This window comes from Mus pahari, chromosome 13 (genome assembly GCF_900095145.1).
Source record: "Mus pahari chromosome 13, PAHARI_EIJ_v1.1, whole genome shotgun sequence".
Lineage (NCBI taxonomy): Eukaryota > Metazoa > Chordata > Mammalia > Rodentia > Muridae > Mus > Mus pahari.
This window is the reverse complement of record NC_034602.1, coordinates 89,072,842-89,094,670: the sequence shown is the minus strand read 5'-3', so window position 1 is coordinate 89,094,670 and position 21,829 is coordinate 89,072,842. Positions and strand designations below refer to the sequence as shown.

At 46.0% G+C, this 21,829-nt stretch overlaps 1 protein-coding gene across 1 annotated transcript; it reads left to right on the top strand.

Annotated features, from left to right (window-relative positions):
• The first annotated feature begins 1,906 nt into the window (after positions 1-1,906).
• On the top strand, positions 1,907-21,621 carry Coq2 (coenzyme Q2, polyprenyltransferase). The gene is made up of 7 exons (XM_021210981.2): positions 1,907-2,159; positions 8,494-8,660; positions 12,796-12,917; positions 14,587-14,672; positions 16,149-16,282; positions 18,378-18,566; positions 20,859-21,621. The coding sequence occupies exons 1-7, from the start codon at positions 1,907-1,909 to the stop codon at positions 21,030-21,032; spliced, it is 1,125 nt and encodes a 374-aa protein (XP_021066640.1). The 3' UTR covers positions 21,033-21,621.
• Positions 21,622-21,829: the final 208 nt, after the last annotated feature.

The window sequence follows — 21,829 nt, the reverse complement described above, 5'->3', positions numbered from 1 at the left end:
GAGAGAGAGAGAGAGAGAGAGAGAGAGAGAGAGAGAGAGAGAGAGAGAGAGATTGCTTCATCTGGTCAGCTACCTCTAATAGCAGATAGTTGTGTGAAAAAGGCACAGCTGCGTGAAGACCAGTGCTCAGTTACTGAATGTTAAATGTAATAACATTGAAGTTTCCCTAAGCTTCCTTAGGAGAAATGCTTGTCTGCCTTGTTAATGAGACCTTTAAAGCTCAAGCACCTGTCAGCTTTTAATCTGTTGCTCCAATGATTTTCATTATTTATTTCACTGTTGTTGTTCACAGCCTCTCCACAAAAAAAGAATACTTTCCAAGTCCAGGGATAGAACTTCCCAGGGAATATGAGTTTGTAACCGTTTTTACTTTCTTCTTACAAACAAACAAACAAACAAATAAAAACAACAAACAAACTCAAAATCTCAAACATTTATTCCATGTATTTAGTTATTGTGTGTGTGTCCCACAGAAGGCCATGAACATCTTTTGTCACAAGAGCAAAAGGTTGCTACTGACCCCCTGTGGGGTTAACAGAACAGGGCAGAGAGCCATGGTCGCACCTGAGTTCCTGCTTCATGCTAATAACTATTCTTTGGACCCAGTCTAGTCTTTACTCTTTTGCCTTTTATATAATGTCCTACTACCACTGCAGGACAAGTTGAAATGGGTTTGAGTGAAAAAGTTGGTGGACTTTAAAATACATTTTTTTCAAATAACAAAAATAAAGTAATTTTTAAAAAACAGCTTTATCATCCTTTCCCTCAAAAATGGAAAGCATTCGCAATGATTTTTGCGCTTTAAATATTGTGTTGGGAACTCCAGGCAAATGGAAATAAACAGCATGCAAGTGTGAAAGAGCCTCATGTTTGGCATGTCGGCACCTCTGCTACCTGAAAGGGTGCTTGAGAATAAGCAGCATGGAGGCAACTTTTTGGAAAAGAAAGGAGCATCAAAGGCCGCAAACTTGTAGAGAATTCAGAGCTCAACTGGCAAGCAGCAGATGGTGCTAAGTGCTTCCCAGACTGCAGACAAAGGCCAGCGCGCCCCCTGCTGCACCTTCCTCAAGCGTCAGATCAGGTTGTTAAACAGGATCACAGAACTCACTGCATAGGCTTTAAGGAAGGGCACCGAAAAGAATACACCAACATCTCAAAACACTAAAACTCAGATAAGCGACTTGTCCAGAACCAGTGAGAGGGTTAAGGTGAAATAACATATACCAGGTACCTGCAAACATGCAAAGGCCAATTATATTAATAAGGACGCCATAAAGTTGGTTATTGTTTTGTTTTTCTTTATTTTATTTTTCAAGACAGGGTTTCTCTGTGTAGCTCTGGCGGTCCTGGAACTCACCCTGTAGACCAGGCTGGCCTCAAACTTAGAGATCTACCTGCCTCTGCTTCCCGAGAGCTCGGATTAAAGGAATGCGCCACCACCACCTGGTTATGAAGTTGTTCTTGAGTGAAACTGCATCTTTTTTGGCTGTCAAACTTAGGTTCACCCTCGAGTTAAGAATTTCATATATATATATATATATATATATATATTTACATATATATATTTACATAATTTGATTTGGCTTTTTGGTTCCCTTTTAGTGTTAGAAGGTGTAGTTAACATTTTTGGGCTTAAGTTTTTCTTTCTATGGTAGAACTATTCCATACAAATAAATAAACACTCTCCTTTTGAGTTCATTAAGAAACCTGGAGATGGAGAGATGGCTCAGCGGTGAAGAGCACCGGCTGCTCTCCTTACAGAGGACCCAGGTTTGATTTCCAGCACCCACACGGGCTCAGCCCCGTCTGTAAATCCAGTTCCAGGAGCGCGCGCGCCACCACTGCGCATGCCCGCCCGCGGCCTGTCGCCTGGATGACGTCACCGGCCGGCGTCCAGCCTGGCGCCATGCTGCGCTGGGGAGGCGCGGGGCTGTCGCGCGGCCTGCGGGCCGTCCCGTCCGCATGGCTGCGAGGTCCGCGCGGACTCCCGCTGGCCCTGGCGCGCAGTGCAGGGGCTCTGGGCGCGCGGGACCGGCGAGCCCCGGCCCCCGGGACGCAGCGCGGCCGAGCTCTCAGCCTGTCGGCCGCGGCCGTGGTGAACTCGGCGCCCCGCCCGCTGCAGCCTTACCTGCGCCTCATGCGCCTGGACAAGCCGATCGGTGAGTGGGGCGGACCGGGCTGCGCTCGCCGGCTTGCAACCCGGGAACCGGCTCCGCTGCGATGCACCCATTGCGGCAGTCCCGAGGGACTCGGTCGGGACCTTAGCCAGGACACGCAGGTTTTCCCACGCTCCGAGCCCGGAGTCCTGGAGGTGGACGTTGATAATCATGTATTCCCAGACCGTCCCACAAACTCCAGACTATTCAGATGTGAGCAGGCACTCCTTTGCTTTCTCGAAGCGTTTGGTTGTTGATTTGCAGTTTTGAAGCATTTCTGCATTCATTAGTTTTCGATTTTGCAAGGGGCATGTCAGCAACACTATTGAAATCAAGGCTCCTCGTCAGAGCCAGACCAGAAGGACCCCAGTAGTGTTGGTCCTGGCTTTTCCCCTCATCACCAGTTACAAAGATTTAGAGCATCTGGACACTGCTGGGTTATCGTGCTTCCGTATTGTCCGTCAACGTAAACTCACACAAGCCTCTCTATGACCTTCTTTTTCTCAGCCTTTTTCATCAAAGTGCTCAACGCACTATTGACACCTGTGACACACTATAAGCTCCGTCTGCACGCAAGGCTTCTGTGTAGTTGGTAACAGGAGGCCGGGAGTTGTAGATGCAGTCGCCTGGCCTTAGTGACAGAATGAGCTAGGAAAACTACCAGCTTTGAAAGAATTTGTTTCTGGTTGGAAAAAGACAGTTGATGATCTAGGAAAGTAATGGAAGCAAGTGTCAGAGGTCATGCACAGGGAAAAGTAACTTACTGTCTCCAGAGCTCCAACAACTGAAAAAATAGTACTCCAAAGAAAATGCTATATTGTAGAGGACTAGACAGACCTTGGAGAAATATTTTCAAAATCCAAGGATAGCCAAATATGTTGGCTCATATCTATAGTCTAACGTCCAAAGGCGGGAGGGCTGATTCAAGTTGCAAGCCAGTCTGGGCTATATGTTCTGAAATAAAAACCAAACAAATAGACTTAGTGCTGAGACATTAAGAATAGGAGCCTGACCTGCAACCCTGGAAAGATGTAGGAAATAGTGGGAGACAAGGCTGGACAGAGGAAGAGGGACACAACTGAGTTCCAGCTACTGTAGATGTCAGTTTGTACAGTTTCAGTGTATGGAAGTACATCCAAAGGCCAAGGTTATTTGTTCTGCCTTTACCTATCCAGGACCCCCAACGTGGCCCCGTTTGGGTTTGGTGTTTGTTTTCTGACAGGGTCCCATATGTGTCTTTGGCCAACCTTGACCTGCCTCCATTTCCCAATTGTTAGGACTGCAGGCACTGTCCTCCACGCCTGGCTGGACTTGTTTTGTTTTGCATAAGACTAGGGCTTGCTTTGTACTGCAGGTTGGCCACAAACTCCGGAGCTTGCCTCAGAGCCCAGGTGACAAAAGGGATTGAGTGGCAGCAGCCAGGTGTCACTGTTGATATTCTAGATGTGAATGCTCCCTGTGTGGGATTTAAGCACTGAATCACTGCCACAAGAGATTATAGACACCTATTAAATAGAGATAGGCCTGCCATTATTAGGGTGTTGTGTAATTCAGGGTTTACACGAGCATTTTATAATTCTGTTCTTAGATTCTGGGTGACAAAGCTACAAGAGATACTTGCAGACATGCAGGACAGATCAACAGCTGCCATTGTTTCTGTTTTCACAATTAAACATTAATCTAGTGGCTGTACATCCTGCCGTGTAATAGGCCTCTATAAAGTGATTATGGGCCACACTTTTGAGCCAGACCTTGTGAATTTGAACCTTCAGCCCAATCCAGTGGAGGGACTGTGGTGAAATTACCTCATGTCTCTGCACCTTCATCTCTTTCTCTATAAAAGGAAAGGGCTAATGTTCACTTTAATCTACGCATGGTAAATACTTTGACAACAGTGCCTTCACATTAGGGCTCCAGAGGCATTAGTCACAGAAGTGGAGATTAGAGAAATGTACCTTTGTAGTGATTTGTGTTGAGTGCCTTAAGATACTGGCCTGCGTGTTTTGATTCTAAATAAGACAATTACAGGGTAAAATTCATTCCGTGAGTGGTTTTGGACCCCTTCCTTGTGTCAGGGGCAGAAGTTGGCAGTGGAGTTTCTGGTTTAATATGTATATGTCGTGTAAGACAGTGGCACAGTTATTGTTTTGCTGTATTGATGTTGTATCTACTTACTTTCATAGAGCATTGTTAGTCGTTGTGTCTTAGGAGGCAGTAACAATGCTTGCTTGTTTCTCAGTACTGGGAGTGGAACTCAAAGGGCCTTCCCTAGGCTAGTCAAGGGACTTACCCTGGGCTATCACTGAACCTATGTCATTTCAGGAAGTTTCGGCAGGTGGCGCTCTTTCTACCAGGTTGGCAGTGTGTTTCCCTCTTCACTGCAGTTCCGGGTTGTCTTTAGAGAATCGTAAGCTCAGTCTACACAGGCATTTAGCCCTGCCCATCCCATTCAGAATCTGACCATTTTATTTCCTCTCCCAGAGAATCTTTCCATTTTATAATAAACATGTCTGTCTCCAACCTGTTCAGCTTTTCTCACTTCCTCTGCACCTTCACAGAACAACTGTAAGGAATGAATGCGGCACAGGGAAGACAGAAAGGAATGCCCCTAGCAAGCACTGGGGACAGAAGTAGGGTTTTTGTGGGGTTGGGACTTGGGTATGAGAAGGAGTTTTTGACTTAAATTTCCGCCAGACGCTGGTTTAGAATTCTGTCTCAACACTGTGGATTTAGGCAAACCGTGCTTCCATCTCTCAGTCTCTGCATTCCTTACCTTTCTCTTGCTGTGATAAAGCATCCTGACCCAGGCTGGCCTCACAGTTCCAAAGGGATAGGAGTTTGTCGTGGCAGGGAGCCTGGCAACACGTCACAGCCGGAGCAGAAGCTGGGAGTTCACACTGTGAACCATGGACAGTATACAGAGGGTACACCCAGAATGGTGGCATCTTCCTCCCAAAGCTGCACACTTCTCTCAGGTTATGCCTCTGAAGGTCCCAAACAGCACCAGAGCCTATGGGGACATCCTCCTCAGACCATCCAGCTAAAGTTAGTGTTATAGAAAGGACTCTTGCCTTACTGTCTACTGTGAGAACCCACAGTGTTTCCTGGAGGCTCCTGACACACAACTGCTGTGTACCTGGAATTCATAAACACACAGTCCATGCTTTGAGCAGTGTCTTCCTATAACAGCGACTCAAGAAATATTAATATTACTTCTAATTAATATTAGAGAAAGCCGTGCCTATAGTCATGTATGTTATATATGTTAATATAAGCTGATTAATCCTTTCCGGCTGTAGACTCATGATATAGCTCCGTGGTGGAGTGCCTGTAGCTCCCATAAGCCCCAAGTCCTGGTTTCAGAGCTGTCCTCCGTAATACTGTCATCTCATTAAAGTTCAGTGAGGTAGGTGTTCTTTTTCCCTTTTTGAGATGAAATTGAGACTTCTGCCTTCATTTAGTGTCAAGTATCTGCCCCCTTCCAAGCGCTGGTGTGCTGGCTCCTGTCAGTAAGTGAACACATACATAATTGTAATGTGGACTTGCAGCCAAGGAACGCCTTGCTTCACTGTGCACTGGGCATCAGGTAGCCTAGGACTGTTCAGTGGCGACTTCATTCAGCTCTAGCTGCATCAAGCAAATGGTGGCGAAGTAGTTTCTCCTCTGTGCCTCAGCTACACACTGGGAGCTCTGCCTTGCCCTTTATAAAGAGCAGCTGATTCTATGCCTCACTTTGTGCTCCTCCATTTGTGAGGTGGTGTTATTATTTATACTTCCTTTAGGACATGGTGAGCATTTGGGTGTTTATACATATAGAGTGTTAGCAGTGCTGGCCAGTACTTCATGAGCATCCAGTAAATGTTAGGTATTGTTTAAGATTAGATAAGGTATTCTAAGTGTGTGTGTGTGTGTGTGTCCACACGGCAGCCTGGGTTCAGGCACTGAGCTGGCCACGTCTCAAGGCTCTTACCCCTGGGCCTCTTTTTTTAAGCTGCTCCATGCAGCTTAAACATTATAGAGACTTTAATTTGACCATTTTTGTGTAAGAATTGATCTTTATTCCTTTTCCTCTACTTCCTGCCAATGGCAAAGATTAAATCCAGAGCCCTGGGTCACATGAGGCAAATTCTATCACTGAGCTATATGTCCCCAGCTCTTGATTTTTAAGACATGATGATACTGTGGAGCTCAGGCTGGTCTCGAACTCAGACTCCTCCTGTCTCTACCTCTTAAGTGCTAGGGTATAGGTGTATGCACTTCACCTGACCCCTTTCCTCTCATATTCCTAAACCAGGAAGTAACACAACTATCAAGCCTGTCATTATCCCGGCACCAAGGATGCTGAAGCAGAAAGATTTCAGAATTCAAGTCCAGCCTGGGCTATTGTAAGACCTTGTACCAAGCAAAACAAATCTTTATATAATAGGCAAGATACCCAAAGACTAGTTAAAAGACTTCCATTCTTGAACTAGAATATCAAAGGTCGTTTGTAAGTCTCTAACCTGTATAAAATACTTCCATGCAGTGAACGTCATCTAGTTTATTGGCTAAGCATTAAAGTTTAGCCCCCTTTGTACACAAGGCTTCACACTACTCCGTACTGAAGGACATAAGCGCCACTGCAGTGCCCCTCAGCCCAGGGCCGTCTCCGTGAACTATACTGACTGCAGTAAAGGGAATTTGTACTGACTTTTAACTCAGCGTATTCTTAACAGCTGAGCCATCTCTCTAGCCCCTTTTGTCCATTTCTTAATTATTCTACTTCTTTCTCTGTCTCTAGGAGCTTTGTGTGCTAGGGTAAATTCTTTTTGGTTTTATTGTTGGTTTTTTTTAAAGATTTTTATTTATTTTTTGTATATGAGTACACTGTCACTGTCTTCTGACACACCAGGAGACAACATCAGACCCCATTACAGATGGTTGTGAGCCACCATGTGGTTGCTGGGAATTGAACTCAGGACCTCTGGAAGAGCAGCCAGTACTCTTAACTGCTAAGCCATTCTTCCAGTCCCTAGGGTAAATTCTTATTTGCTACATGGTTACAGATGTATCTTCCCTTGCTTTGATGGGTGGTGGTGTTGTCTTGTTGCTGGTTAAGTGGCTTTATTTTGCTTTTGTGACAGGGTCTCACTCTGTATCTCTGGTTAGCCTAGGACTTGGCCGCAGACCTATCTGGCTGCACTGGCTGGTTTCCAGTGTCAGCTTGACACAAGCTATCATAGAGAAAGGAGCCTCCCTTGAGGAAATGTTTCCCTGAGATCCAGCTGTAAGGCATGTTCTCAATTAGTGATCAAAGAAGGGAGAAGGGCCCCTTGTGGGTGGGACCATCTCTGGGCTGGTAACCATGGGTTCTATAAGAGAGCAAGCTGAGCAAGCCAGGGGAAGCAAGCCAGTAAAGAACATCCCTCCATGGCCTCTGCATCAGCTCCTGCTTCCTGACCTGCTTGAGTTCCAGTCCTGACATCCTTTGGTGATGAACAGCAGTATCAAAGTGTAAGCTGAATAAACCCTTTCCTCTCCAACTTGCTTCTTGGTCATGATGTTTGTGNAGGAATGGAAACCCTGATTAAGACACTGGCCTTCACCTTGACCCTTCTGCCTTTGTCTCTTGTGTACAGGGTATAGATGTACATACAACACCACACCTGGCTTATCCCCCAGTTTTGTCAGGTTTTTTAAGGGAAGTTTTTTTTTTTTTTTTTTTGTTTTTTTTTTTTTTTTTTTTTTTTTTAGACAAGGTCTTGTGATGCAGCCCAGCCCAGCCCAGCCTTTGAGTTCCTGAGACAGTCTCACTATGTAGCTCTGGTGGGCCTGTAACTTGTTATGAGGCCAAACAAACTGCCTGATGTCTGAGATTAAAGCAATTCTGGTGATTAAAGGCATGTGACCCCACAGGAGTCCCCAGTGCTGGGGTTCCAGCAGTGACCTGTCACTTTGCTTATGCACTTTGGGATGTGGTGGTTGTGCTGGGTAGTTGGGGTTTTGTGGGGCGGATAGCAAGGGGGAGTGACTCAAGCTAGAGTCATCTGGGAAGAGGCGTTTTCTTAATTAATGATGTGGGGGTGCCTAGCCCACTGGGGGACAGTGCCACCCTGGTCAGATGGTCCTGGGTGGAGGAGAAACCCGGCTGAGGAAGGAAGCAGTAAGCATCAGCTCCTGCCTCCAGGTTCCTTTATGAAGGGCTGATGGGGATGCACAGCCAAATCAGCCCTTCTTCCCCACACCATGGGCTCTGTCTGTCATAGCGGCAGAAGGCAAGACGGTGACTAAGCAGATGGAGTGCTTACCTCACTTAAATTGTTCCTTTCTTTTTTCTGTGTGGTTTGGTTTTGTGTAGGAACCTGGCTGCTGTATTTGCCATGCACTTGGAGCATTGGTCTGGCTGCTGACCCAGGCTGTTTCCCAGACTGGTACATGTTATCCCTTTTTGGCACTGGAGCTATTCTGATGCGTGGAGCAGGCTGTACTATTAATGACCTGTGGGACCGTGACTTCGATAAAAAGGTAGTTTCACCCTGGGAGGGACAGAGAGGCCTCTCTCATTTTTTCAGAACACCTGATGACTCCACACAAATACCACTGAAATCCACCAAGAAAGGCAGCCAGATCAGTGGCCACTGTCGGGAAGTGAGCGGCACTTCCCTTCCAGTAGAAGAGTGGCCACAGGACAGGAGTGTGCTGGAGTTTTACAAGTAATTTAAAATGTGGGAGACAAGGGTGAAGAAGTTAAAGGTAGGGACTGCAGCTAGAAACTGACCTAAACCTTCTCATGTCTAAGAGGTATGTCATCCTTCCTTCAATCAGATCTTAGTTTAAATGAACCTCAGCCGCAGGCACATGAGTACTGGCTCCACCACAGCCCCCGTCCTCGGTTTACTCTCCAGCTCCAGTACCCAGGCAGCAGTGGCCGGACACTACTAAGTGGAAAATTCCAGAACTTCAGTGGGCATGCTTTAAATTATGTACCACCTGAGTGTTACCACAGAGCTCTTCTTCTGAGGTAGTCTTACAGGGTCCTGTTTTATCCTCAGTTTTATAGTTAGTCTCTTACTGTGCCACAAAAGTATAAGCAATTGTATTGAACAGTTCATTCCCTCCCCCCACCCCCTCGTGTGTGTGTGTGTGTGTGTGTGTGTGTGTGTGTGTGTGTGTCTGGATCTGGAAGCAGGATGGAGTGGAAGGTGCCAGAACTCATGTCATTAAGCACCTACATGCTATGCAGACATTGGGGCTGTTTGATTGGCCAGCAAATGCAAACCTGATTTGCATGTTCCCATTTCCTGCATAATTTTTCATTCTGCATACCCTATGAATGAGACTTCAGATTCATGTTTAAAGTAGTTCAGTGTTCCTTTTTTAAAACCTCAATACAAGACTTATAGAAAATGAAGAAGGAAGCTATAAATTAGCACATCTGTGAGTAACAGCATACTTATTTATAGAAATGAACATTGGAAGTTAAATATTCTAAAAGGATTTTGTTCTCAGTTACCTTCAAAACTAATCTTAGATTTGAGATCGGAAAGTAGGGAAGAAGAAATGAAACTTTATATCTGACTTAGAGACCATGTGAAAGTCCCGCACTTTACCTGTGTTAGCACTGCTCAGATGTCTGACTTCTGCCCCTAAGGTGGATTAGACATGCTTGCCTTTATTCTTCTCACCAAGTACAGCCAGAACTCTAGATATCACATAGAAAACAACACAAGAGACTGCAGAAGAGAAGATGGCAGAGCCTCTGGAGCCCCCAAAAGCATGGGAATGAGTTTCCTGGATTCTTCTTTGCCTCGCATATCTCAGTTTTGTAACTGAAGAGGCCAACAACCTGGGGACACAAATGGACACAGCCAGACACTGATAGACACCTACTCCTCTGGAGGCCACGGAGGCCAAGGAACTGGAGTGAGCTAATTCCATCTGGAAGTAATCAGCATCCACAGCTCCTTCCCCTTGCCAAAGGGCTGTCAGAAACCCAAAAAAACAAGGTTAAAATGCACTGGCTGTTTAGAGGACCTGGGTTCAATTCCCAGTGCCCACGTGACAGCTCACAAACATCTGTAACTCCAGTTCTAGAGGATGTGACACCCCCTCCAGGGTCCTGTAAGTACCAGATACAGAGGTGATGAACAGATATACACAAAGCACCCATGCAAATACAATAAAAACAGAGAGAGAGAGGGAGAGGGAGAGGGAGACAGACAGACAGACACGCTTAGACACCTAAGACATTTGGGTTTCAGGTAGAAATACTGAAAAGTGCCTGAAGACGTAACCGCTAAATGTCTAAAATTTGGCAGAAGGCCTAAGTACATCGTATAAGTGTACATTTCATGAAGGTGAGTGCCTATAAACATGGTTAAGCAAACCCACAGGAAGATGCATCGTCATCACGCTGCACTGAAGAACATCTGAAGCTCTTGAATGCATTGGGAGACAAACACTGGAGTATAACTCATAAAAAGAAGTACAGCTACATTGGATTTCACAAGAATCAATATCTGTCAGAGACCCTTTTAAAAGTATTAAAGGTACGCGATAGCAATATTTTGAAACCACATACCTACCAGGATACCAATATTTAAAAAACTCTTAGAACCAAACACTGGATAAAAATCTGATTAATATGTACATAGAGCTATCTCAACAGAGAAGATGCCTAGATTGCAAGTAACACATAAAGATGTCTTGTTTTTCACAACATCGTTAGCTTTGACTCATTGCAGACTTGAACTGCAGTAAAACATTCATTATACCGCACTGGGTGACTGCGGTGAGAAACAGTGCCAGGGCTCACTAGCCACTGGCAGAACTGCCCGAGCACTGCTGCTGCGGAGGGGTCAGGGGCAGGCCAGACTTCAGATGGGGGCCTGGCTTGTTGGTTTACTCTAGGGGCACACCAGTCATCCAAGTTATGGGATACACACCTGGGAATTCATCCATAGAAATAAAAACTGTTTACATGACATTTTCCATATGAATGTTGTAGTTGCTAGGTGTTGGGGGGGTAGAGATCCTTGGAGGAGTTTATAGATTTTGTCTGTATTGATGAAAAATTGTTGCATATAGGATGTCATCAATGAAAGGTATGATAAGAACATATGGAGTTCCCATATTCTTAAATGCAGTTATCACAGAGAATGGGCTTCATTAATCAAGCCATCCAGGCATGGTGGCGCATCCCTTTAATCCCAGCGCCGCAGAGGCAGACGCAGGTGGATCTCTTGAGTTCGAGGCCAGCCTGGTCTACAGAGTGAGTTCCAGGACAGCAGGGGTTACACAGAGAAACCCTGTCTGTACAGGGTTAGGGATGGAGAAGCCAGGCAACCATTTGCATTTTCTCCAAGAATCTGGGTTATATACATTGTCATGTAACAAAGCACAAGTGTTTCAGAGTCGTTGACATGGGTTTTGCTTATTTAAAAATGTTGTCTATTTCCTTTAAAGGACAAGGTAAAAATCTTAGGCTAATTGCAACCCTTATTTCAGTTTCCTGTAGGCAGTGCTGCCTGCCCATCAGTAATGCGTGCTTATGACTCAGGGACGACGTAGTGCACTGACTAGTAAATAGCTTGCTCATAGTAACTGATGAGAGCATTGCTGTTGGGGCATATCAGGGTTGTATGTCTGACACTGGGCTGACAGTTTGCCATTCGAGTGATTGTGTGGCAGACATCAGATCACAAGCATTGACTCCAGTGTGAGTCTTCCCCAGACCTCAAGTTCCCAGTCTCCAACAACCCTGAAGTTGTCTTCCTATAATATTGTGGTTGACTTTGGTGTGATGGCATCACATTTCAAGGGGATAGCAGCAGTCATTATTGGTGTGTTTGACAGCACTGTCCACTCTCCCCAGCAAATCTGCCATTAGCATTTCAGCATGGTTTGCCTACCATCACAGACCATTCAGTAGTGTGGCAGACACGTCGGCTCATCTCTCTGCACTGCTTCCCATTCTCAGAGCAGGACATGGGCTTTACTTGGTCTCTGCTGCGGTCCCTCGCTCCTGAGAAAGCCTGTTACTTCACCACCTTGCCTGTGTATGGGAGCTGGACGTGCGCTTGCTGGGCTGAGTGGCTACGTATCTAGATCTGGAAGACACTGCTAGTTTGGAGGTGGGACTGGCAATGGTGTCACAGCACTTAGCCCTTCAAAGCCACTTTAAACTACTTAAATACGCAGTGTTAGTTCTTGATGAGACTTTACTCTGTTCACATTTGTGCCCAAGAACCTTGGCCCATCACTTTAACATGCTTTTGTCTGCATGTACGTCTGTGTACCAGAAGAGGGCAGCAGATCCTTTTTATATTACTGATGGTTGAGAGTCACCATGTGATTGCTGGGAGTTGAACTCAGGACCTCTGAAAATGTAGTCAGTGCTCTTAACCACTGAGCCGTCTCTCCAGCCCTCACTTTAATTTTGAAATAACATTTACTTTATGTGTGAAGGAACCACCGTTCATGAGAGGAAGTCAGAGTAAACCTGGAGGAAGTGTTTCTCTCCTGTTATGTGGGTTCCAAGGCTTGGAGGAGAGTGCCGGCCCTGAATTGTCTCGGGAGCCTGTGGAGCACCTTCTAATTGCTGTTTAAATGAACGATTGACTTGGCATATAAATTAAGGGCTCTGTTTTCCTGTGTTGAGGTTACGAGGACAGCAAATCGCCCAATTGCTGCTGGAGACATTTCAACCTTCCAGTCCTTCGTCTTCCTTGGGGGACAGCTGACCTTGGCACTGGGCGTTCTCCTGTGTTTGAACTACTACAGGTACATCAGATGTAGTTTCACAGTTGTGTGTAAAATATCTCCCCTGACATGTAAAATGTGAGGATAGAGTGGGATTCTCTTTAATACAAATCTGCTTATTGACCTCTGTGAAGGACCTGAGAGTCAGCAGGGCACAGGACCTCAGCACGCTGTCAGATCTGCTTCCAAGGCACTGCAGCCAAGAGCAGCCTCGCTTTGAAGTATTGGAGAGTTTGCTGCAGGTGCTCCTGATAGGACCCAGAGCACATCCCTGGGTTCTCAAGTGTGTGTGCAACCATCTGTGTGCCTATACTCACACAGCCTGAGTACCTGGAAGCAGAAGTGGTTGGCCTCACTTAGCAAAACGTGGAACTGAATCTTTCCCAGAGCCTGTAACTAGTCAGAATAGCAGAAGAGAAAACTGTGAGGGCCCATTCTTGGGGCTCTTACTAGACACAGCATCAGATGGCTGTTTTCAGAGTGCTTCACAAGTAAGGACGGCCAGAGCAGAGAGCACCACAAAAGTATTATTGCACTGTAGAGAGGAGGCCTGGTCACACCAGGCCCAGCAGCTTTGACAGTACGAAAAAGCTGTGTTAGATGAACTTTGAGGAACCTCAGAACATCTTACGTTTCTGTGCCTGTTTTCTCTTTCTTTTTTTGTTTGTTTTATAGATGTTTTGTTTTTTCAAGACAGAGTCTCACCTGTGTAGCCCTGGCTGTCCTGGATCTCGATCTGTAGACCAGGCTGGCCTCAGACTCAGAGATTCTCCTGCCTCCGTCTCCCCACTGCTAGGATTAGAGGTGTGTGCACCCCTCTGCTGTTGTCTTTCTTGAGAATGCCTGCTGTGTATGCAGGGACCCTCCCCAGTCTGATGAACTCTGGGAGGCATGTGGAGAGCTAGGGGCATGACTCACTTGGGGAAGTCCTTGCCACATAAGTATGCTTAATCCTTAGCCCCCACTGTAAAGTCAGGGATGGGGGTGTGTTTGGAATGCCAGCACTCGGGAGGCAGAGGCAGGCAGATCTCTGGGGCTTGCTGGCCAGCCAGCCTTTCCTGGTTGACGAACCCCCAAGTTCCAATGAGTACCTTGTCTCAGAAAGCAAGATAGCACTCTCAGGATCACATCTGAGGTTAGCCTTTCCTCATATCATGTTCACGTGCACACACGTACAAACACATGCATGCACACACATGTGCACACACACTTTGGTTTATTGCACACCCTTTGGAGGTGGCCAACAGTACAGGATGGGTTACATTGGTGGGACTCTGGAGCCAGGCTGTTGTAAGATTTGAGTCTCCCCATCCTGTCTATGGATGAGCTGGGTGACACTTGGCTCCTGCATTGCTTTGTGCTTCAGTTTCCACTCTACAAAAGGGGATGAGATTAAAACTGCCTGTTGCCTAGTGAAGATTGTAGAATAAATTAACAGAATTGAAGCACTTTCAATAGTACCCAGTTCATGAAAGTACTGTGTGGGTTAGCTTTTGTTTTTAGTTGTTTTTGTGACATGTAAAGTACTTTTCTAACCATTTCCTAGAGTAGGTAAAGTCAAACTCTAGGAAAAACTTTTCACAAAAAATATTACTAGATACAAAAATATCTTGCAATTATTGTCACTAATGACTTGAAAATATTTAGTGATTTCTGAATGATGCACTAATCCTGTAGTTTCTGTTTCTAGTATAGCAATGGGAGCAGCGTCCTTACTTCTTGTCGTCACCTACCCACTAATGAAAAGAATCACGTTTTGGCCTCAGTTGGCCTTGGGTAAGTCCCTTCACACTGTCAGCCATGTTTTTATATTCTGCCCAGAGTGTGTGTGTGTGTGTGTGTGTGTGTGTGTGTGTGTACATGTGTGTACATGACTGTCAGGTTAACCATCAAGTTTTACAAAGAATAAGTAAAACTTGTTTAATTCTTTAAAGGAGTTCAGTTAGTTATTCTCATGGTTAAGAAACCTTATATATTTATTAAGATTATCAGGATTATTATTTTAAAACTCTATGTCATGAAAGGCGGTTGATGAGAGCATCCTAAGAGTTCGGAAGTGAGGGAGGAGGCCCTGAGAAGCAAAGGTGGACACTGAGAGCGTTGGGAGCTCCCGCTCTGACATTAAACACAATGCGTCTGTCGTCTCTCTGGCTCCAGTAATCGGCTGGAGTGGCTGGAAAGCATCCCCCACGCACTGCATTACGCACAGAAGTACCCAAGACAGGAAGTGTTTCTGTGGAAGGACAGCCTACTCCTGCATGCCTCCTATCTCTAGGGTGTTCTGAATTACTCCAGGCAGGTCCGAGTTCTGCGAGCCGTTTTTCTAGTAAATAAAAGAATCAAAAGACGTTTCACCAAATAAATGAGGACTTGATTTGTGGGATAGTGTGATGGAATATTTATCTCCTCATTGGATATAGTCTGTCTGTCTGTCTGTCTGTCTGTCTGTCTGTCTGTCTGTAGAAAGTAGTGTTCTGCTGGATTTGGGAATCTCTTGGTAAAGCGAGTACAGACATACCCTCTCTTCAGGCTAACATACTAAAGCTGGTATAGTTTCTACTAACAGTTATCGAGCCCCTACTTGTACTTCTTGCCAGGAGCTACACCAGGCACTCAGAAGATAAACAAGACTAAAACACAGACACCATTTTTATGGACTAGAGGACAGCAGACAGGCAGGCCATCGAAGTACGTTGTGACAAACATGAATGTGGTGGGTCCACAAAGGAGAGGTGTTCTCTCAGAGGAAGGGTGTTCTGAGTGGGAGCAGACAGTGTGAGAGGGGGAAAGGGTCTCTGCAGGGCGGCCTGAGTGAGACACTGTCGCAGGGCCTGAGAGATCGGAAGGCAGAGTGTCCACTAGAAAGCTGAGCATCTAGCCTGGACTTAGGGGACGATCAGCCTTGTGCGCCAAGTGAGTAGTAAGTGTTCCGTCTGTACCCTTGTCCCATAGCTCAGAGGGGAGGGAGAGGAGCCAGCCTGGGCCCCACAAGTCACCTTATTGAATGGTGTTATCCTTTTATTAGCTATGCTATTTTAGTTATTAGTTAAACTTTCTGTGCCTAGTCTGTTACTTTGTAAGATGAATCAAGTACACACCAACCACAAGAGATTGAGAAGATCCTGTGCAGGGCAGAGAGTAGTGGAGCAGGCTGGACTGCAGTGACCTGTTACCCACGCTGAGCCCCGCACCCTGTGTTCCTGTGCAGTGCTGACATACGATCTACTTCCCTCTTCCCCTGTCACCATGTAGGGTTGACTTTTAATTGGGGCGCGTTACTTGGATGGTCTGCTGTCAAGGGCTCCTGTGACCCTGCTGTATGCCTGCCTCTGTATTTTTCTGGAGTTATGTGGACACTGATATATGATACTATCTATGCCCACCAGGTAAAGAAATGATATTTGACCTGACTTTGGTTTAGCTGCTGCTGTTTTCTAAGAACCCTGTTTGTTTCTTTGTTTAGTTTGGTTTTAGTTTTTTGTTTTTTATGAGACAATGTTTCCTATTACCCAGGCTGGCCTTGAACTCACTGTGAGGCCAAGGACAACCTCCAGCTCCCAGTTCTCCTGCTTCTGCTCCCTAAGAGATGGGATTACAAATATGCACAGAGACTTTAAAATAGGTACCAGGTTAAAATGCAAGTTGTTTATCTAGAAGGAAGATCGTTCACGGTTCCCTCGTCCAGCAGGCAACGTTCGTGTTTGTTTCTTTACTCAACGGTTCAGCTGATTGTTCCCAAGCATTTAAGTAGTCCTTAGCCTGTTTCAGGCACAGTTTTAGTGCTATGTTAGCTCCCTACAGCCTGCACAGAAGAGATCTTTTTTGTCCCCATTTTATAAATAAATAACTTCCCCAAGGTCCCGTGGGCAGTGGGGAGCAGAGCTGAAACTCAGGCCCAGACGGCCTCCATGGTCTGTACTTTTTGTTGCTCCGCCTCGCTGTCTCCGTCTCTAATCCCCATATTAGGCAGACGTGTACCTGGGTGGTGATTAGCATTTCCTTGTAGTTTAGTTTTTAGTGTTTGAGACAGAGTGTCCTGTGTCACAGGAGGCTTTCCTTGAACTCCTGTCCTTCTGTCACAGCCTCAGACTCAGGGTCCCAGGCATAATCACTTCCATGTTTTAATCCATTCTTTGTCATTGTTACTTGAAGTATGACACACAGTCCCTTGACTTGGAATGGGATCACTGTTTTCAATATAATGATGTCTGTTCTGGCAAGCCAAGCTGTGTCTGAATTTTGACAATTATAAATAATATTCTCCTCATTAAAACTTGAAAATATTGTTCTTGGGCATCTGGAGACACTGCTCCACAATTGAGAGCACTCGCTGCTCTCGTCCAGGGCCAGGGTTTGGTCCCCAGCACTCACTGGTGGACCACCGGTCTCCATGGCAGGCCTGTGGACACACACGTGCACATAAATGAGAACCAATCTCGTTGTAAAGGAGCACGGCTCAGGGGCACACATCCTCAGTACTTCCTGTGAGGCTTGCTTGGGACGCTTCCTCTCTGCTTTTCCTGGTTCATGAGCTTTATGTTTGTCCTTTTGCCAGCTGCTGAGGTCCAGTTGACAAACACTGTCTATGTCTAGTGAGTGTGAAGGGATGCTATATCAAACACCGCGTGGAGTGATTAGCAATGCCCCCCCCCGCGCATAATTAGTTAACCACCTGTGTGTCTAGTGGAGGTATATTTTTTTAACTTTAAAAAAGAGATGATTTTTTTATTTAGTGTGTGTATGTGTAGCAGGTGCATGCACCCCCAGAGACAGAGGGAGAGCACCAGAGGCGGCAGCACCCAGTTCTGGAGGACGGGAGGGAGCAGCTGGGCCGAGTGGGCGGTGGTGGACGTGGCTGTGCGGAGAGCTTCTTATGCTACCGTGGTATAAGCTAGAGCGAAACAGAATGGAGAACTCTAGAAGAATGGAGCTCAGCAAGGAGTAAGACTTGAAACTGGGCGTGGTGGTGCATACCTTTAGATGCCAGCATCCAGCAAGCAGAGGCCGACAGAGTTCTGTGAGTGCCAAGGTCACCCTGGTCTACACAGCTAGTTCCAGGGACCATGGAGAGACTGTCTCAAAAGGAAGATCAAGTTTGTTAACTATAATAATATAATGATAGTAATTGGAATTACATAATTAATACTTGTATAAAGAGGTAAACAGCTGATTTTAGTCCTAACATAAAAGTCTAGTCCCAAATCATGATGGAGTTGTAAGTAGCAGAGCGGTGCACAGAGAAGGGAACTGCTGGTTGTTCAGTGTGAGGAAGTGATGTCCTGCCCATAGTGCATCTGTTCTGCATCCTTCACTTGATGTATCACCATGGTCTTTAAAACCTTGTGCTCTTCTGTTAGAGAGCAGTGTTGGTTGTATAACCTTGTAAATATATTTAAAAAGGCTAAGTTGACTACTAAGGAGATGTGACATTCATACTACTGAATTAAATATCGAAACACACTTTTCTGTTCCTGGTATTAGGACAAGAAAGACGATGCTCTGATCGGCCTAAAGTCCACAGCACTGCTGTTCCAGGACAACACCAGGCAGTGGCTCAGTGGCTTTGGGGTCGCCATGGTGGCAGCGCTGAGCCTGGCAGGAGCCAACAGTGGTCAGACTGTCCCCTACTACGCTGCCGTGGCTGCGGTGGGAGCCCACCTGGCTCACCAGGTTCGACCTTTGCCTTATTCTCCCTCCATTTTCCCTAGTATAAATTATGGAAATTATGAAAACAAAACAACCACTGTTGACTAGGCAAGGAACTTCTTAACACAACTGCGTGGTCTGTGTGCTTTGAGTTGCTCCTCCCTCCTCTGCAGCTTGTCCTGTCAGAAAGGTAGCATTTCGGAGTTGTGGCAGAGGAGCAGAGCACATCTTTGTGAGTCCAAGGCCAGCCTGGTCTACAGAGCGAATTCCAGGATAGCCGGGGCTACATAGAGAAACCCTGTCTCAAAACAAATGAACAAAGAAAATTATCCTTGTTAATGTAGAGAAAAAGAACATAAACTTAAATGGGGATTTTTTTCCCCCTTTTTTGATTTTTCTAAAATTATTTCTGATATGTCTGGGAAGTCTTCAGCTATAACTGAAGCTTGTGCATTGAATTCATTAGTCCAAAAACAATCTGATAAACCTTTAATAATAATAATAATAATAATAATAATAATAATAATAATAATAATAATAGAGCCAGACAGATGAAGGTGCTTGCCACCAAGTCTGATGGCCTGAGTTTGATCCCCAGGACCTTCCCTTGCATTGACCTCTGACAGATGTACATCAGTGTCCCTTGTGTGGGGACCACTGCCAGCCAGAGAAAACCCAGACCTGGAAGCCTGCAGTCTCAGCGGCTCAGGAAGCAAGTTGGCCAAGGCACCTTAGTGAAACCTGGTCGCAAAAGGAAAACCAGGGGGTCAGTGTTAGGGAGTCAGGGGGCTTGCCTAGCATGGGGGCAGCCCAGGGTTCGAGGAAAACAAAACTGTCCTCAGGATGTTCACCCAGGGCCGCAGCCCCAGGCTTCTGGGGAAGCTGTATAGAGAGCCTATGGAGCACAGGTCTAAGTTGAGCTGCGCCAGTGCTGTAGAGCTACCTTTACTAGAATTAAAGGTCCTCAGGGGCCCAGCTTAGATGATGTGTTTACAGCTTCAGTGCAGACAAGACTGGAGTGACATGGACCTCAGAAACTAGTCAGCTACACACTGGGATTCTTCAGGGGTTTCCTCTTGAGACAGACACAGCCTCTTGCTGAGAGTTGAGAACTTGGCACTACAAGGCCCATATTCATTAATTAATTGTCTGGTGTAAATGGAAGTATACATTAAAGTGTTAGGTGGCAAAGGAGGGGAATTACTCAAGCATCTGTAAGTATTGCAAAATGGCCCAAGAGCTATTGTAAATGGCATCTGTGGTCCTCAGGACACTGTTTTAATTTCCCTTTTTGTTAAAGATAGTCTCTCGATGTAGCCCTGGCTGCGCAGAAATTCTGCTATGTAAGAGGAAATCCCCATTTTTCATCTGCTGACGTCTTAATAGAAAAGTGAGAGTTCAGACCAGCAAGACATGCGGCATACTGTGCTCATATACTAGCCCTAGGGATGCTGAAGCAAGAGGATCCAGAATGCAGAGCCAGTCTCAGCTACACAGTGAGACCCTGTCCAAGAAGGAAGGGAGGTCAAATGAGGCTGTGTTGGTTTATCTGCAGGGCTGGTGTTGGGGGAAAGAACTGTCTGGCCTGGGCGGCTGGACACAGGTCTGGGTCTCCAGATCCCCTGAATTCCTCCAGAGCCAGGAATGTGCAGGGTCTTTCTCAGATGAGAGACTGCTGCAGAAAGTAAGGCTGAAACCCAAGGATGGGAGCTGCAGGGGCCAGCATGAGTTCCTGTGTGGAAGGAAGGTCTCTCCACAGGCAAGTGGAGGCCCTTTCCTGAAGTGCTGAGTCCTGGAAGGCTTTGATTTTAAACTTTTCAGAAAGTTTGTGATACTCACATGTACATAAGATATGTCTTAGGAATGGGACCCACATTGAAGCATGAACTTCACATGTGTCACGTCTGTTTTAGTCATGTAGCCTGAAGGTGCTTATGTACAGTCACTTCAGAGTTGCCTGAATCCTGATCAGTTCGTCCCAGCAGCCACACTGCAGAGTCCAGCCACTGTGTCAGCTTAGGACATTGGAACATTTCATAGTCTTTGATTAGAGACGTCCAGCCTATGGTTACAACCAGATAGAACAGTGGGCTGCCTTGGACATTCTCACAGCCTGGGCTCTGAGGGCATAGCTCCACTGATTCCCCAGTAAGAGATATTTGCATTTTTCTGCATTGGAAGATAGTTAGGATATAGTAAGGGCTTCCTATAGTTTAAGCTCTGTAACTAAAGCCTGAGCTGTTTCCCCTGAATCGACTTGCTGTGCTGCCTACAGTCCAGGATGTGTCCTAATGTAGCTTCATGCTCTTCCTTCAGATTTACACTGTAGACATCCACAGAGCTGAGGACTGCTGGGACAAGTTCACCTCCAACCGCACTGTAGGAATGCTCCTGTTCTTAGGGATTGTCCTTGGAAACCTGTGCAAAGAGAAGACGGAAGAAGCAAAAGAAGCCGAAGCCGTTAGAGTGGGAAGTAAGCAGACAAGCTGAGCTTGGTCCCTCAAGAAGCAGAGGCAGGAAAACCGTGAGGTCAAGGCATCAAGCGGCATAGTCTCAGAGAAGCACACCGGCTAGAGTGGCAGCTCATGGGAAGTGTGCGTGGGTACCATGCAGTATGCCCAGGGCTCTAGGTTCTCTCCTAGCAAATACACTCATTGGTAAAACTCTCAGGGCTTAAGACCACGTTGTTAGGTTTGGATGAGCAATCTGTTAAAGAAGTAAGAAGCACTTGGGCAGCGTGTGCTGGACTTTACTGCAGCTGCTTTCAACCAACCCCCTGTCACAGCGCCTGTCCCAGGGACCTGGGGTTGGTTAGACCCCAGTGTTTGCGTTCTGCAACCTTCTGTCCTTGTTCCTTCTCATCGGAAGTTTCAGGAACTTCAGAAAACAACTTGCGTAACTCATCTAACGGATTTTATGAAATGGCTGTGTGCTTTATTTCTCACCAAGAATCTCCTGTGAGAAGTTGGGGCACATTATTCTTTATTGTGACCTGTACTCACTGCGAAAGCTCTAATTCAGGAAGCCATTCTGATTCTAGATGTTTCAGAAAGATGTAAGCAAATAAAGTTGTTATTTATACCCATATACGTGACTCTTCATTACAGCCCTGACAGAAATTTTGATGTGTGTTTATTTCTTCTTTACCTTGGCCAGTCCTGGTCTGTGGGATGGTAACATGTTATATAAATGAGCTCTTCCTCCACGTTACCTTTTCATTATGTGTCTGTCAAAGAGGCCAGAAAACCTGAGTGAGGTCAAGTCACTCCCCAGCCCCCACGCCAGGG